The 13,880-nt window shown below is 37.0% G+C and overlaps 1 protein-coding gene across 2 annotated transcripts in view; it reads left to right on the top strand.

Moving 5' to 3' along the window:
* The window catches only part of rb1cc1 (RB1 inducible coiled-coil 1), a 73,377-nt gene extending 61,268 nt beyond the window's left edge, over positions 1–12,109 (top strand). Inside the window, exons 21-23 of one of the 2 annotated variants that reach the window (XM_012965289.3) lie at positions 3,467–3,594; positions 9,371–9,441; positions 11,021–12,109. In XM_012965289.3, the coding sequence (XP_012820743.2) occupies positions 3,467–3,594; positions 9,371–9,441; positions 11,021–11,098 (277 nt within the window). In that variant the 3' untranslated portion in view covers positions 11,099–12,109. The remainder of the gene's footprint in view (positions 1–3,466; positions 3,595–9,370; positions 9,442–11,020) is intronic. The other variant, XM_002934103.4, reaches the window with a different exon arrangement.
* Positions 12,110–13,880: the final 1,771 nt, after the last annotated feature.

Genomic DNA, 13,880 nt, shown 5'->3' with positions numbered 1-13,880 from the left:
AAAGACCCCTTATCTGGAAAACCCCAGGTCCCGCGCATTCTGGATAACGGGTCCCATATCTGTACTACTATTTAGCCTGTCATTTTTGTGTAAGCATCTTTTCTTAAGCAGAAGTTGTTGTTTGTTGCCATATGTTTGCTATCGGGGTTCTGTGTGCAGCCATCTTTTTTCATTTGTTTCAACAAAGCCCCGCCCATTATTTTAAATGTAGCAAAGCTTTAGGAGCACATTGTTCCTGCTTTTGGAGTGCTATTATATTTCATAAACATGGTTGATGTGGAGTTATGTTGTCTGGATATAATTTATTATTATATATAATAATGATCTTTCCAGACTTGAGTTTTTAATGTTATGTATTGGAGGAATAGCATTTATGTATACACATAATGAATAATGACATGCATCCCTGCTTGGTGGAGGTCTCCAGAAAGCTGCTTGGCTCTGACTGATATAGTTGTACTCTGTGTCCCATAGACTGCCAAGCTATTTTATAGTTGTTTAAATTTTTGTACTGTGTGTTTTCTTGAAGACAACACAGTTATGGGCTATTAAGCTCACAGCTCAAAGTGAAGTCATTTGTACAAGTTGAGCACATTGTGGTAGTTGGAACATACTGAAACATAGGTGTTGTGATGAGCAGTTAAAAAAGAATTATATATGCAGTCATGTCTACATTCCAGTTCAATAAATATACCATTAAACTGCATTCAACTTCTGAAGTTTTTATTAGCAAATATTAATTACTTGTATAGCCAAGAGCATTGTGCAGACACTAAAAAGGGTACATGCTGAAACTCACTAATACTAAAATTTATATGCTTTTTGTATTGTATTTACTTAAATTCTGTATTGTATCCTTATTCCAAGACTAAGGGGCAGATTTATCAAAACCCGAGTTCGAATCCCGAATGGGAAAAATTCGGATTGGAAACGAAAATTTCTGAAGATCGCAAATATCCCGAAAATGCTAACGAAAAAATCGTATTAGTCACGAAAAAATCGTATTAGTCACGAAAAAATCGTATTAGTCACGAAAAAATCGTAGTAGTCACGAAAAAATCGTAGTAGTCACGAAAAAATCGTATTGGCGATCCAAAAGTCACGTAATTTTCGTATCAAACCATTGCAAACAGCGGCAGTCTTTCCGAATTTTTCGCGCGGGCGCACGACTTTTCGCACGACTTTTTCGTGCGCGAATCCGCTCGGGTCTTAATAAATCTCCCCCTAAGACACCAGCATAATCTGGTAGTCGGCGCAGATATTATATGTCCATTAAATCTGGAAATACATAGCTCAAAACAATGAAGAAGCATTTTAATTTTCGGGCAAAATAAGGGCTGCACCTAATCCATAAATTTTGGATCCTTTTTAAAGAGGACCTGGCACCCTAAGAAATAATTAAAAATCCTATTTTGTTTTGCTAGTCGGGCAAAATAAACTTACCCTAAAAAAAAAAAATATTTAAGGTATATTTATTTTCTTCTTTTGGAATTCACAATCACAGCAAGCAGATGGCAGCCATTTTGTGGAAGCAGTTATCATGGCACAGTTTGTAACATCCCAAAATCACGTGTATGTGCCAGAAGGAGGACCTGACACATGTTCCCATGCACAGGCCACAGTGGGAAGGGATAGGGGAATGTGACCAGATAAATTACATCTAGGAAGTGCAGAAATGAAAGTAAAAGTGATTGCTATACCTGAGGTATAGAGGCAAGGCAGGCAACATATGATTGACAGCTGGGATGCATTTATAACAGAAATGGGATGTTTTATAAAATATTAGAATTTGAGTTTCATGTTTCACTTGCAAATTACTTTAATTGTACAGATTTTTTATCTCTAGGTGACAGATCCCCTTTAACAAACCACTTTAATATTAAATCTGAAATAGTGAAATTGTAGAGAGCAAAGCAAATCACCATCGAAATTTTGAAATTAATTTCAGCTGTGCAGCAATTCAGTGCCTTTTATCGTACTTTTTGTTTCATAATGCACCAAATGTTTCCAGTAAGTGACGGGTTGGATCTACAGGCAGCCAGTGTAGCACCCACCTGGATTCTGTTACTAAGGAGCCATGCTGGTAAAATGTGCAAAATGCGGCTTGGCGTTGTCTTGCTGAAATAAGCAAGGCCTTCCCTGAAAAGATGTCATCTGGATGGCAGTACATGTTGCTCCAAAACCTGTATATATAATTTAGTATTAATGGTACCTTCCCAGATGTGCAATCTCCCCATGCCATGTACACTAATGCATCTCTATACCATCACAGATGCTGGTTTTCAACTGTATGCTGTTAGCAAGCCGTATGGTATTTCTCTTTAACACAAAGGATGCAGCCTCCATGTTTTGTAAGAAGGATTACATATTTTGATTGGTCCATCTTAGATGAGCTTAGGCCCAGAGAAGTGTTTCTGGATCATATTTATATATGGTTTCTTCTTTGCATGGTAGAATTGTAATTTGCATTTGTGGATGCAGGAACAAACTGTTTTTGTATTTTGGAAGTATTCCTGAGCCCATTTAATGATTACCACTACAGAATTGTGTCTTTTTTTTAATGCAGTGCCCCTTGATAACTTGGAGACCACAGCCATGTAATATTGGCTTTTGGCTTTGTTCCTTGCGTACAGAGATTTTTCCATATTATCTGAATACTTTACTAATACAGGTATAGGACCCATTATCCAGAATGCTCGGGACCAAGGGCATTCCGGATAAGGGGTCTTTCCGTAATTTGAATCTCCATACCTTAAGTCTACTAAAAAAACAATAAAACATGAATTAAACCCAATAGGATTGTTTTGCATTCATTATGGATTATTTATATCTTAGTTGGGATCAGTTACAAGGTACAGTTTTATTAATACAGAGAAAAAGATAATCAGTTTTAAAATTCTGAATTATTTGATTATAATGGAGTCTATGGGAGACAGGCTTTCCGTAATTCTGAGCTTTCTGGATAATGGGTTTCCGGATAAGGGATCCCATACCTGTAATTTGCACTGTAGATGACAAAATCCCCAAATTCTTTACAGTTTTACACTCAGGAATGTTACAGTATTTGTTGCAATATTTGCCCTTGCAGTATTTCACACAGAGGGGTTCCCCTCCATAACCCTGCCTCTCTGCAATCTACTCTTTCTTTAGCCAATCATATTATTGGCCTGTTGCCAATTGGTGAGACATTCCACCAAGTGTTTTGCAAATCATCCTATTCTCTTTTTATCTACATTTTACATTGCCACAATTTTTTTGGAAACAGAATTGTAGATAAGTTGGTTTTAAGGCAGTGTTTCAAACAAATGGTAACTTTGTCTTCATATACTTGGTAAGGAGCATAGACATTGGCAAAGTGCAATTGCCCAGTGTACAGTACAGCTTTATAACAAAATTGTCGAAATATGCATTTGTACTCTGTATATCTAAGGCTAAGCCTCTCTGTTTCTATTATGTCTTTTTGCAGCTTCCAGGTTGGAGACTTAGTACTTATTATCTTGGATGAGCGTCATGATAATTATGTGTTGTTTACTGTCAGCCCAACTTTGTACTTCTTGCATTCGGAATCTCTTTCTTCACTAGATCTTAAACCAGGTGAGTATGGTTTAAATCAATCATAATCATTTTTTTTAAGGGTCTCTCTTGAGCATTTTGCAATTTACTTACAAGTGGTTACTAAGTGCTTTCTAAGATATGAGCAGTTTTAGGAAGGTTTAGAATGCTAATAGCAGGCTTGGCTCAACAGATCTTTTTAAAGGCCCAGAGTTTCATTGACCTTAATGGTCTATGCACTTTCTGTGTTCAGTTGACCCTCAGGTTGTTGACTTTCAGTTGAAGCAAAAGCTTTCTATTGGCAGTGTAGGAACAAAAATATCTCCAAAAGTGTTCAAAAAAGCACCCTAAAATTTACGTCAATTCATTATATATTTGGATCCTCTTTAAAGGAGAAGGAAAGGCTAATAAAGAGTTAATCTCAAGCTGCAGGCATACCTTCAGTTGTCTCAATAGTGCCCTTAAGTCTCCCCATATTTCTCCCATTCAGATGATCAGAACCCAAACAGGAAGAAAAAACGCTGAGCTGTGTAAAGAAAGTTCCCATAATGCCTCACTCCTGCACAGACACCCAGACCAAGTGAACATGCTCAGTTAGTAAGACTATAGAGCAGATTTACTAATCCATGAATCCAAATCCCGAAAGGGAAAAAATCATTTTGGAAACGAAAATTTTGCGACTTTTTCATTGCCATCGCGATTTTTCATATTTTCACGAAATTTTCAGTTAATTAGCTTTTTGTTTAGCAACTCTCCAATTGGGATTTTTAGCAGCTATCTGGTTGCTAGGGCTTGTTTACCTTAGCAACCATGCAGTTGTGTGAATGAGAGACTGGAATATGAACAGAATAAGGATTAAACAGAAAGATAAAATTTAACAATTAAAAATGAAATTGTAGCCTCCAAGAGCATTAGATTTTTGGCTGGTGGGGTCGGTGACCCCGATGTGAAAGCTAGAGAGATGTAGACGAAGAAGGCAAATAATTAAAACACTTTAGCAAAGTTGCTAGAAATAGTACATTCTCTAACCTACTCAAAATTAACTTAAAGGTGAACCACCCCTTTAAACTGCCGGTAATAGGCAATAAAGCAACAGTTTGTTTGTACAGAGCTTTCCTTCTCGGCACAATAATATCCCTTATATTATAATGCCAGTTTTCCTGAAGTACTGTATATACTCGAGTATAAGCCTAGTTTTTTAGCACCCAAAATGTGCTGAAAAAGTCACCCTCGGCTTATACTGGAGTCGGGTGCTATGGGTCCCTCCATACTAGCACCCTCTTTTGTGTCCTTTGTGTGCAAATTAGGCCACCCACAACCAGACCCACCAGTGCCCTGGCCTAGGCTCCCACTAGCAATACTTATTTCCCCTTGCATCCCTCCGGGACTGGGTCTGCTGCCAATGACTGGGTCAGTTTGCCAATGTGCAATGAGCGTGGGGTAGTACTCATATTGTTTTTGTTGACCTTCTTCTCCGCTTACAGAGCTAGTTTACTGTTTTTCTTTTAAATAAATATTGAAAAACATATACCCCACTGATGCCTCAATTAATGTAATTTTATTGGTATTTATTTTGATTATTGAAACTTAGCAGTAGCGGCTGCATTTCCCACCCTAGGCTTATACTCGAGTCAATATGTTTTTCCAGTTTTCTTAGGTAAAATTAGGTACCTCGGCTTATATTCGGATCAGCTTATACTCAAGTATATACGGTAACTACAGCAGATTGCCCTCCAATAAAAGCACAATTTGTCAAACAGATAACCACAAAATATTATTTGTCAGTATATCATAATGGGATAGTGATAAGAGAATCTCTCTAATATATAGTATACAGAAAATGTTCATTCCCTTCCTTAACATAATACATTTTTCATAAATGCACATAGATATTCACGTGGATATTCATGTGTTCTGCACATCTTTTAGGTTCTTATGATGTTTTTTTAAATATCTTAATATAGATGTGCTTTAGAAACAAAGGATACACTGTATTACTACATAATAAATGATTTGATTCTAGATATCTCAATGAGAAAAATGTTCCTGTGCACGTTAATTGAACATCATGAGTTGGCCAGTCTTTATTTTCACAAAGTGTAGGTTTGTACTTGTATTTTTAAAGGACAGTATGGAAAACTCATTAGACTTCACAGTAATATGATTTTTTTTCATCATTTATTTAAATTTCTCATATTAGAGGAAACTGTGGTATCAGCTTATTTATTGCTGGAAATATTAGCCTTTGGGGTATATTTATATTTATAATGCTGTGTAAAAAGTGGAGTAAAACATTACTGGTGATGTTGTTCATAGCAGCCAATCAGATGCTTTGCTTTGGTTTTCTAACTGTTGAAATCTAATTGCTGATTGGTAGCCCTGGGCAACAACACCGGTAATGCTTCCACTTTTTACACAGCATGATACAAGTACCCCTTAAAATAACAAATGGCACATATCCAATTAGCTTTCATGAAAATGAGAATAAACAGTGACTAATTGTAGGGTTATGCAGGTGGAAGTCTCTCCTAATGAAAAAGTTTATGCACCAGAAGGTACATGTGGGTGCTAACGTTCCACTGTTGGTTCTATAGCTGCCCTCTGCAGCAGCATTAACAACCCTATCGTACTGCTGTCCCCTGAGATGCCTCTTTATAAATAAACCCAACCTTTCCCCTAGTTACCAGCCTGTAATCTTGTTTATACAGAGGCTTCTCAGTGGGCTACTGGTTTGTTTGACTTTCATTTGGATCAGGAAGTAGAATGTGATAAAAACCATTAATACTTCCTAATTAGAAGAATAGGCAAAAGGTATGTTCAGCACAAGCCCTATTCATTGCACCAATGTTGAAAAGGGGGGTATACTGTCCCCTTAAGGTGCTAAATTATCAGTACTTATTTTCATTTTGGAGTAGCAATAATAAAAAGAAAGCCTCTTGATTCTTCAAAAAAGAAATCTTGATGGCATTTTATAAAATGGATTTCGCCTCTTATAATAAAGCTTGTACACTGTCATTGATAATGAAATCCAGTGAATGCAGGGTTTTGTATTCTTGCTCACAGCTTTTTTTCTTAAAGTGATACTGACAGCCAATTAAACATTTTTTTTACACCTGCTGCTGTGTTTTAATTTGTATCAGCTTTAAATTCCTTATAAACTAAATCTGCAAAGTTTTTTCGCTTCATAATTATGGTAGCACGAATTACAGACTCACGGAGCAGCCATGTTTGTTCCCCTCTTCCGGGTTTTAATTGAAATGCCTCCCAAGTGAATAAATATGCCCAATCACAAACCTGCAACACCCTTTCTGCTTTCAGCTGGTGTGTGGCAAGCTCAGCTCCATTGTCTATGTGTAATGGGGATGGGCGGAGGGAGCGCCCTTAGAAGCAGACACAGGAAAGCTTAAGATGGCCTGCTATTTAATTCTCTGTTGGAAGAGCAGAGAGGGGGTACAGCCCTTTGAAGCAGACAGGCAATGGAAGGATCAAGTCTGCCTGCTATCTAGTTCACAACGCCATGCAATGCTATGCGAGGGAGCGAGGGGGAACTCTTTGAAGCAAACTGCAAGCTGAATCCTCCCAGTTTATGAGGTAGTCCTTTTGACAGATTAAGAAGCTACAGTTGGGCTGCCAGACTGTCGGGTTCAGGATCTTCAGTAGGATTTATGTAGAGAAACAGGACTTTTAGGAAAAAACAGTCAGCATGAAGTAGGTTCATATTTTTAATATTCATAAAAAAATCATTTTTTTTTTGTTCTTAAGCTGTAACTGACCAGACAGTTTTCAGCTGAAATTTGTCACAAAACAAAAATGTTGTTAGTTTTAAATAAGTGCAGAATTCCCTGACCTTTATAGACCTTGCTGATTGGGATTGAAACAAGATCATAGTTGTTGATGTTGCAAAGAATGTATTCTGCTTCAAATGCAATCAGTTTACCTTAGATTTCATTGGCATTCCTAATATGTAAGGACATAACCAATCTCTGCACCTACAGATATGATTTCTCCTTTGAAACAGTGCACTGCTGTGCAGCTTTCTAATACTCTAGAATTGCACTGTTGAAGTTCAGCACCTATAACCACCTCTAGGTGCTTATTTTGTCCTTGGCCACAATCACCTGCTGAGTAGTTTTCAGCGCCATTGGTTATGTGTGTGATTTTGGTGTAAACCTTAAAAAACCCCTAGGTGCAGTTTTTGTCCATTGCAACAATGCACTGCTGATAGTAGTTCTAAAATATTAAGGAATTAGGCAGTCTAGCTTGTTAGCTGCACAGGGGGTTAATTTTGGGGGAAATGGATGGCAGAATAAAGCTCAGCACCTTTTTATACCCCTAGGTACACGTTTTGTTGCATTGGACCAAACAACAAGTAGTCATTAACTTTTCCTAGATGTGAGAATGGTCTCCTGAAAAGTTTTGTTGTATTGCATGTCCATTTGAATAATATGTGGTAACATGAAATAACACATGAGACAGTGGCTTGAGATCTGCACGGTATTGTACATAGAGGCCCTATTAACAGTAAATTACCTGTCGACATCCACATGGATGAGGGATGGTCCCTGCCACATTTCATTGTACTCGGTCACACTGTCTCTGATAAAGAACACCCACTGAAGATTTTCTAATATATTTTATTATAATGACCATATAAAAGTTACTCAGATTGTGAAGCAAAGCTCAGCAACTGTTGGCAGGGGGGACAAAATATTTAGCACTGGTGGGTTGCTGATTTCCAAGGCTCTATCTACATAGATCACTATGTAAACTGTGTCTGCAGCCTCACATCAGCTCCTGCCCAGCTTGCATGGGGAATATACTGTGGTTAATCAGCACCAGGCAAATCCTTGGCTGCACTGAAGGTAAAAGCATTTCAAAGCAAAAGGTCCACACTAATGACATTTTAGTTATAAAGGGTCAGGGTCTTTACCCGCCTGCAGCATTACCAGATTGCTGTGTTGTTTCAGCCTCCTTGATCTGCTTTGTGAACGAGGCAGATAGCGAAGAGCAGCCTAATCCTCGAGATTTGAATGTATAGCATTTAATCAGCCAGAACCTCATTTAAGAGTCAGCAGTGATTTCATGAGGGCACATCTGCCGACCTGCATTCCACAACTGCAGTCCAACTGATGATTATTACTAGCTAATCATATGATAACCTCTTACACACACAAGCATTCATTTAAAAGAACCATTTAATAGTAACATTCCAGCTGTTTTTTAGTTCTTACTAGCTTAGTAAGGTTCTCACAGGTTACCAGTGTTAATAAATCAAGGACTAACAAAATAAATATTTACATGATTTGGGGTTAAACATTTATTAACCCGCATTAGTAAAATACACTAGAGGAACTGCATTTACATTAGGTATATATATCTATGAGACCATGGCAAATAAGTATGCTTGATATCTGGACTCTTGTATACATTTAAAGATTTCTTTAAATGGATACAAGAGTGCATTTCAAGAATCAAGTGCATTTGGTATTTTTTAATTTAGTTTAAATGTAGTTTCTTTAGATATGATAGAATAATCTGCTGACAGTATTAGGTTTCATTTTGACCATTATCTTACATGGCCGAGAGATGCTTTTTATTGGTGAAGCCTACTTCTTCTCTGATCTTGAAAGCACAATAGTAAAATTCAACCATGCAAACTAGGGGACAGATATGTTAATGGTCATTATGTGGCGATCTTTGAACGGTACTTATGCTTTTTGTTTACGAGTAGCACTGTTAATAGGTGATGGAGATTGGCGAAACATTGTCACAAAGGCAGGGAAATATTTACACATATTCTTAATTGTAATTATTACAGCTTCTGGCTCATCAAGAAGACCCTGGGTTTTGGGAAAAGTAATGGAAAAGGAGTATTGTCAGGCAAAAAAGGTAAACCAACAACATTCTGCTGTTTTATATTTCCTTTTAATGGAAATGTTGGGAAATCTTTTATTAGGTTGAAATTTGAAATTTTTATTTAAATCTGTGTATGGGGGCATTACTTAACCATATGGATAAAGAAAAACTCACCAGCACACCCTGGCTCCTCCAAAATAAGTTTCGCCTGGTGCACAGTATCAAGAGGGAACGACACCCTCCAATCCAAATTCAAACAACATAGATGCTGGCACAGCAAGGCAGTTATAAGCAGGAAAACCTGCGCGTTTATTTAGTGCAACACAGTTATATACATTATACAAGTATGGGATCTATTATCTAGATAAAGGAACTTTCTGATATTTGGATCACCATACTTGCTAAAGTGTATTTAAACATTAAATAAAGCCAATAGGATTGTTTGTCCACCAATATTGATTCATGCAGCTTAGTTACCAGCAAGTACAAGCTACTGTTTTATTATAACAGAGAAAAGGGAAATTATTTGCTTATTTTGCTTTTAAGGGAGCTGGCCTTCCTGTAATATGGCACTTTCTGGATAATGGGTTTCTGGACAGAGGATTCCATACCTTTATATGAATCCACGTATTACTCACCATATAAGAAAAATATGTGTATGCACGTCATACTTGGATAATGAATTAATTATGACATGTAACAGTGCTTTGTTGTGTTCTTAGACTGTACCCAAAACCACTCTTCTCCTTTATACAGTGTTAGTTATGAAGTCTCAAAAATACAGAAATCCTAATTAACCAGTTTTTCATTGTTGACTCGCTTCTTCTTTTTCTCTGTAATAATAAGATAGTGCCTTGTACTTGAGGCTAACAAAGCTGACATAAAGTCTTTTAATGACAAAACAGTTTTATTGATTTATTTGTGTATCCTTAAGGCATGGTTCTCCACATTACAGAAAACCCCAGCTCCCCGACATGGTCATTAAATTAACATGAACACAAATAATGAAGACCAGTTGAACTTCATAGTCTTTAGTTCTTTCATTAAATAAAGTCATGGTATTGCTAAGTATTTTTTAAGGAGCTTACATATAGTAAAGGGGGTTTGTTCCAAAGACAGGGAAAGAATGACATTTGGATTAGAAAAATGAGAGATGAGGTAAGAGACGTTTAAAACTGACAAACAGGGACAGACTAAGGATCAGCTTAGAGAGGTAGAACAGACAAATTCCTTGGAGATGAATATTGGAATATAGGAACATAGTGAACAGTGTGTGGTTAGGGTATTACTTTATAATTCATCTATGGCTTTAAATTTATAACAGCAGTGAAACATGAGACTGTAGAATGGGAAATCCTAATTGTAGAGGATAATTAGCCTCAGCAGTCATCTGTACGAGGCATTGCTCCATGGAAACCTTGAGGTTTTTATTGGTCAGAACTGAATGGGCATAGAAAAGCTTACACATTTTGATAATAGTCCAGTGTCTAAATGGGTGCCTTGGGGTGGGGGGGTGTAAGTCAATGAATAATAATTGTCCGAGGCAAAATCTTTTTCATACCGTTGAACATACTTTGCATCTGATTGACTGACTTTTTTTTCTTTGTTTTAGGCGCAAAACAGATTTAAAGTACCCCTGGGTACTAAGTTTTACCGGGTCAAAGCAGTGCCATGGAACAAGAAAGTATAACCATTCTACAGTTAATATATCTCTGCTATCAATTCTCTGGCCACAGTACCTGTTCAGAAGGCCAAACAGCAGGTCTCCTTTTGATACTAAGGTTGGAATAGCAGTTAGTCCTCACTGGTGTTGTAAATTTACTTTTTTTAAGGTTCATGTTGTAGAAATGTAAATCAAATCAGAGGATTCTGCATATCTGCCCCAGTTTTTTAACCCAAAGTACTTTGAAATGTGGACCAAGAGGAGTTGATTTTTCCAAAGGGTATATATGGTGTTCATGCTGACTTTTAACATGCTTCCTGCCTGTTAACTATAAATTAGCTTGTACTTAAATGTTGAATGTTAGTTACTATAATTACCAGCATTTGTCTTTTTGTGAAACATTTATCTAAAGTACTTGCATTCTTCAACTCTTCCTTTATAATCTGTATAAATCTGACAGCTATTTAAAATAAGGACTGTTTATGGCATGCTGATAATCATCATTTAATTTAATATGAATTTGCCTCAAGACAAAAAAAAGAATAGATATCCAACAGAACTCATTTCATTTCTTTTCAAAGGCTTGTTAATGTTTATAAACCATTTGACAGGCTGGTCACTGCAGTTTTCCAATGCACTTTCAACTGATTTCTTGTGGACATACTCAAGGGAAGAATGTATACAGCACCAAGTATATAGGCTGTGCTAAAGCATTCCCAACGATACAGAAGTCTTTTATTATGTTAAAGAAATCATATTGATAAATTGTATTTTATGGTTGAGTTTCATGCAAAAAAAGGTTCATTGTACATTAACCCTACCGAAGTAACAAATTATTGTATTGCAAAAGACATGTAGACTTTTAAAACAATAAAGATTTAAACCTGTAAATGTTTGAAAATTTGTGTTTTACAAACAGGAACCTGAACTGTATATATGAAAAGTCAAAGGATCCTGCATAATTTACTTCATGCATCTAAGTTATGTGAAAAGTATGTTATGGTAATGTTTTCCAATAAAATAAGGGAAATTTGTGTACTTGAGTTTACTTAATGTAAGTGGATACCTCAGTCCCTCTGTTGTTGTTTTTTTTGTCCAAATTGAATGGGGGGCTGATATACTATTGCTTGTAGCGTAAAATGGGGATTCCTGTTCCATGGAAATGCAGTTTGTCAGCAAGTGCATCTCGATCAAAGGCCTTCAATTATGTAGGTTACCGGGCGGCTGAGCCACCTAACAGGGTCTTCAGAGTCAGGAAATGAATCACAGGGCCCCTTAGTCCTATGGGATCAACAGTGTTCTAGGGAAGTTTAATAAACAGCTGCCAGTGTTTTGAGGGCATTAAAATAAATTATATTCAGATTTATATTGTTACAAAACATGTTAGGCCTGAGCTGCTTCCTGCCCACGCATGTTTTTAATGTGAGTAAATAAAGATAATCAATTTTATGGATAAAGATTTTTCCATCTGCCAGGTTGAAATGGCTTCTGCTATGCCAATAATCATTATATATAGGCATTAAAATAAATAGGAGTGATCCTAAGGGAACACCTTCCAAATGTTCATAGTAAGTTATTCCATTGCCATATGGATCCTCTGGTTTTAAAATGGTTGGTGTTGTGGTGGAGATTACAAGAATTACTCCCATTTTAAAGTCCAGTGGAAATAGGGCTACAGCTAAGCCTTCTGTTTGGAAAGGTTTATTTGGATTCAGCAGTTAGATAAGGAATGTTTATTCTTCTACTTCTTAATAGAAGGGGGTTTTTAAATGTGCTAATATAGAATTAAGTTTAGCTTCACCATTCTATACATATGGCTCTAAGTTCTCCAAGTCTGCTATAGAGTGTTAGGCCACATACCATTATGTATCCTTTCTTTAAACACAGTTTAATAGTTAATGTTGTTCAGCAAAAGAGGCCCTTAGATCTGAACAAAATACTCTTGGTGTGGTCTGACTAAAATCTGTAAAACCATTGAAGAATCTATGAAATTAAATCTCAGGAGATTAAAGGAAATGCAAGAAGCTGGGAATTAAAAGAAACCAGCATCATGTAACAGAAAGGTCTTAACAGAGAACTAGGAACAAAAACAAATAAAAAAAAATGTCAGCTGACACATTAATGCTGCCTTTCTGTTGCAAATGCACATACATGGGAAACTTTCCCTGTGCCATGTTAGAACAAATCGCAACCATAAAAAATAGCAAAAGGACAAGGCTGGGAACCTGCAGTGCAATATCCCACACCAAAGGTAAATACCATGTGCCAGCCTAGAGTGCGTGTGTGAATCCCGCAATGTGCACGCATCACAGCATGTGATCAGGTGGCAGCTGCAGACCTCAGTCCAGGGCTTCAATCAGTTGCCTACAAAGTAATTGCATTTTGATTTTTTTTTCATCCCATTGCATTTATCTGGCCTCTAGTGTTATAAGTGCTGTCACATCTTGTGTTTATGGCATTGTGTAATCCTTTAGTAATTACTGACTGCTCTGAACTTTCCTTATCTCTCATGGCCCTCCTGTAGTTCCATAAACCATTTCCATGAAAAGATTAGGGGGCTTAGTTCACTAAAAGTGGCTATACATGTACCAATTACGATATTTTGTTTAGGTTGTCTCGTTGATCGGGCCGAAGTAAATCTGCATTTAGGGATGAAACATCAGGTGGAGGTAGAATCCTTATTGTTTCTACCTCCATATCTGACGATTCAGCCGTGACGCAGATTTTCTTCGGCTCGATCGCCAAGACGACCGAAACAAAATATCGTAATTGGTACATTTACAACCGATATCCGAAGCTTTTGCGATAT

Source organism: Xenopus tropicalis, chromosome 6 (assembly GCF_000004195.4).
Source record: "Xenopus tropicalis strain Nigerian chromosome 6, UCB_Xtro_10.0, whole genome shotgun sequence".
In the NCBI taxonomy this organism is placed as follows: Eukaryota; Metazoa; Chordata; class Amphibia; order Anura; family Pipidae; genus Xenopus; species Xenopus tropicalis.
Note: the sequence above shows the minus strand (reverse complement) of the source record. Positions and strands in the feature narration are given on the sequence as shown.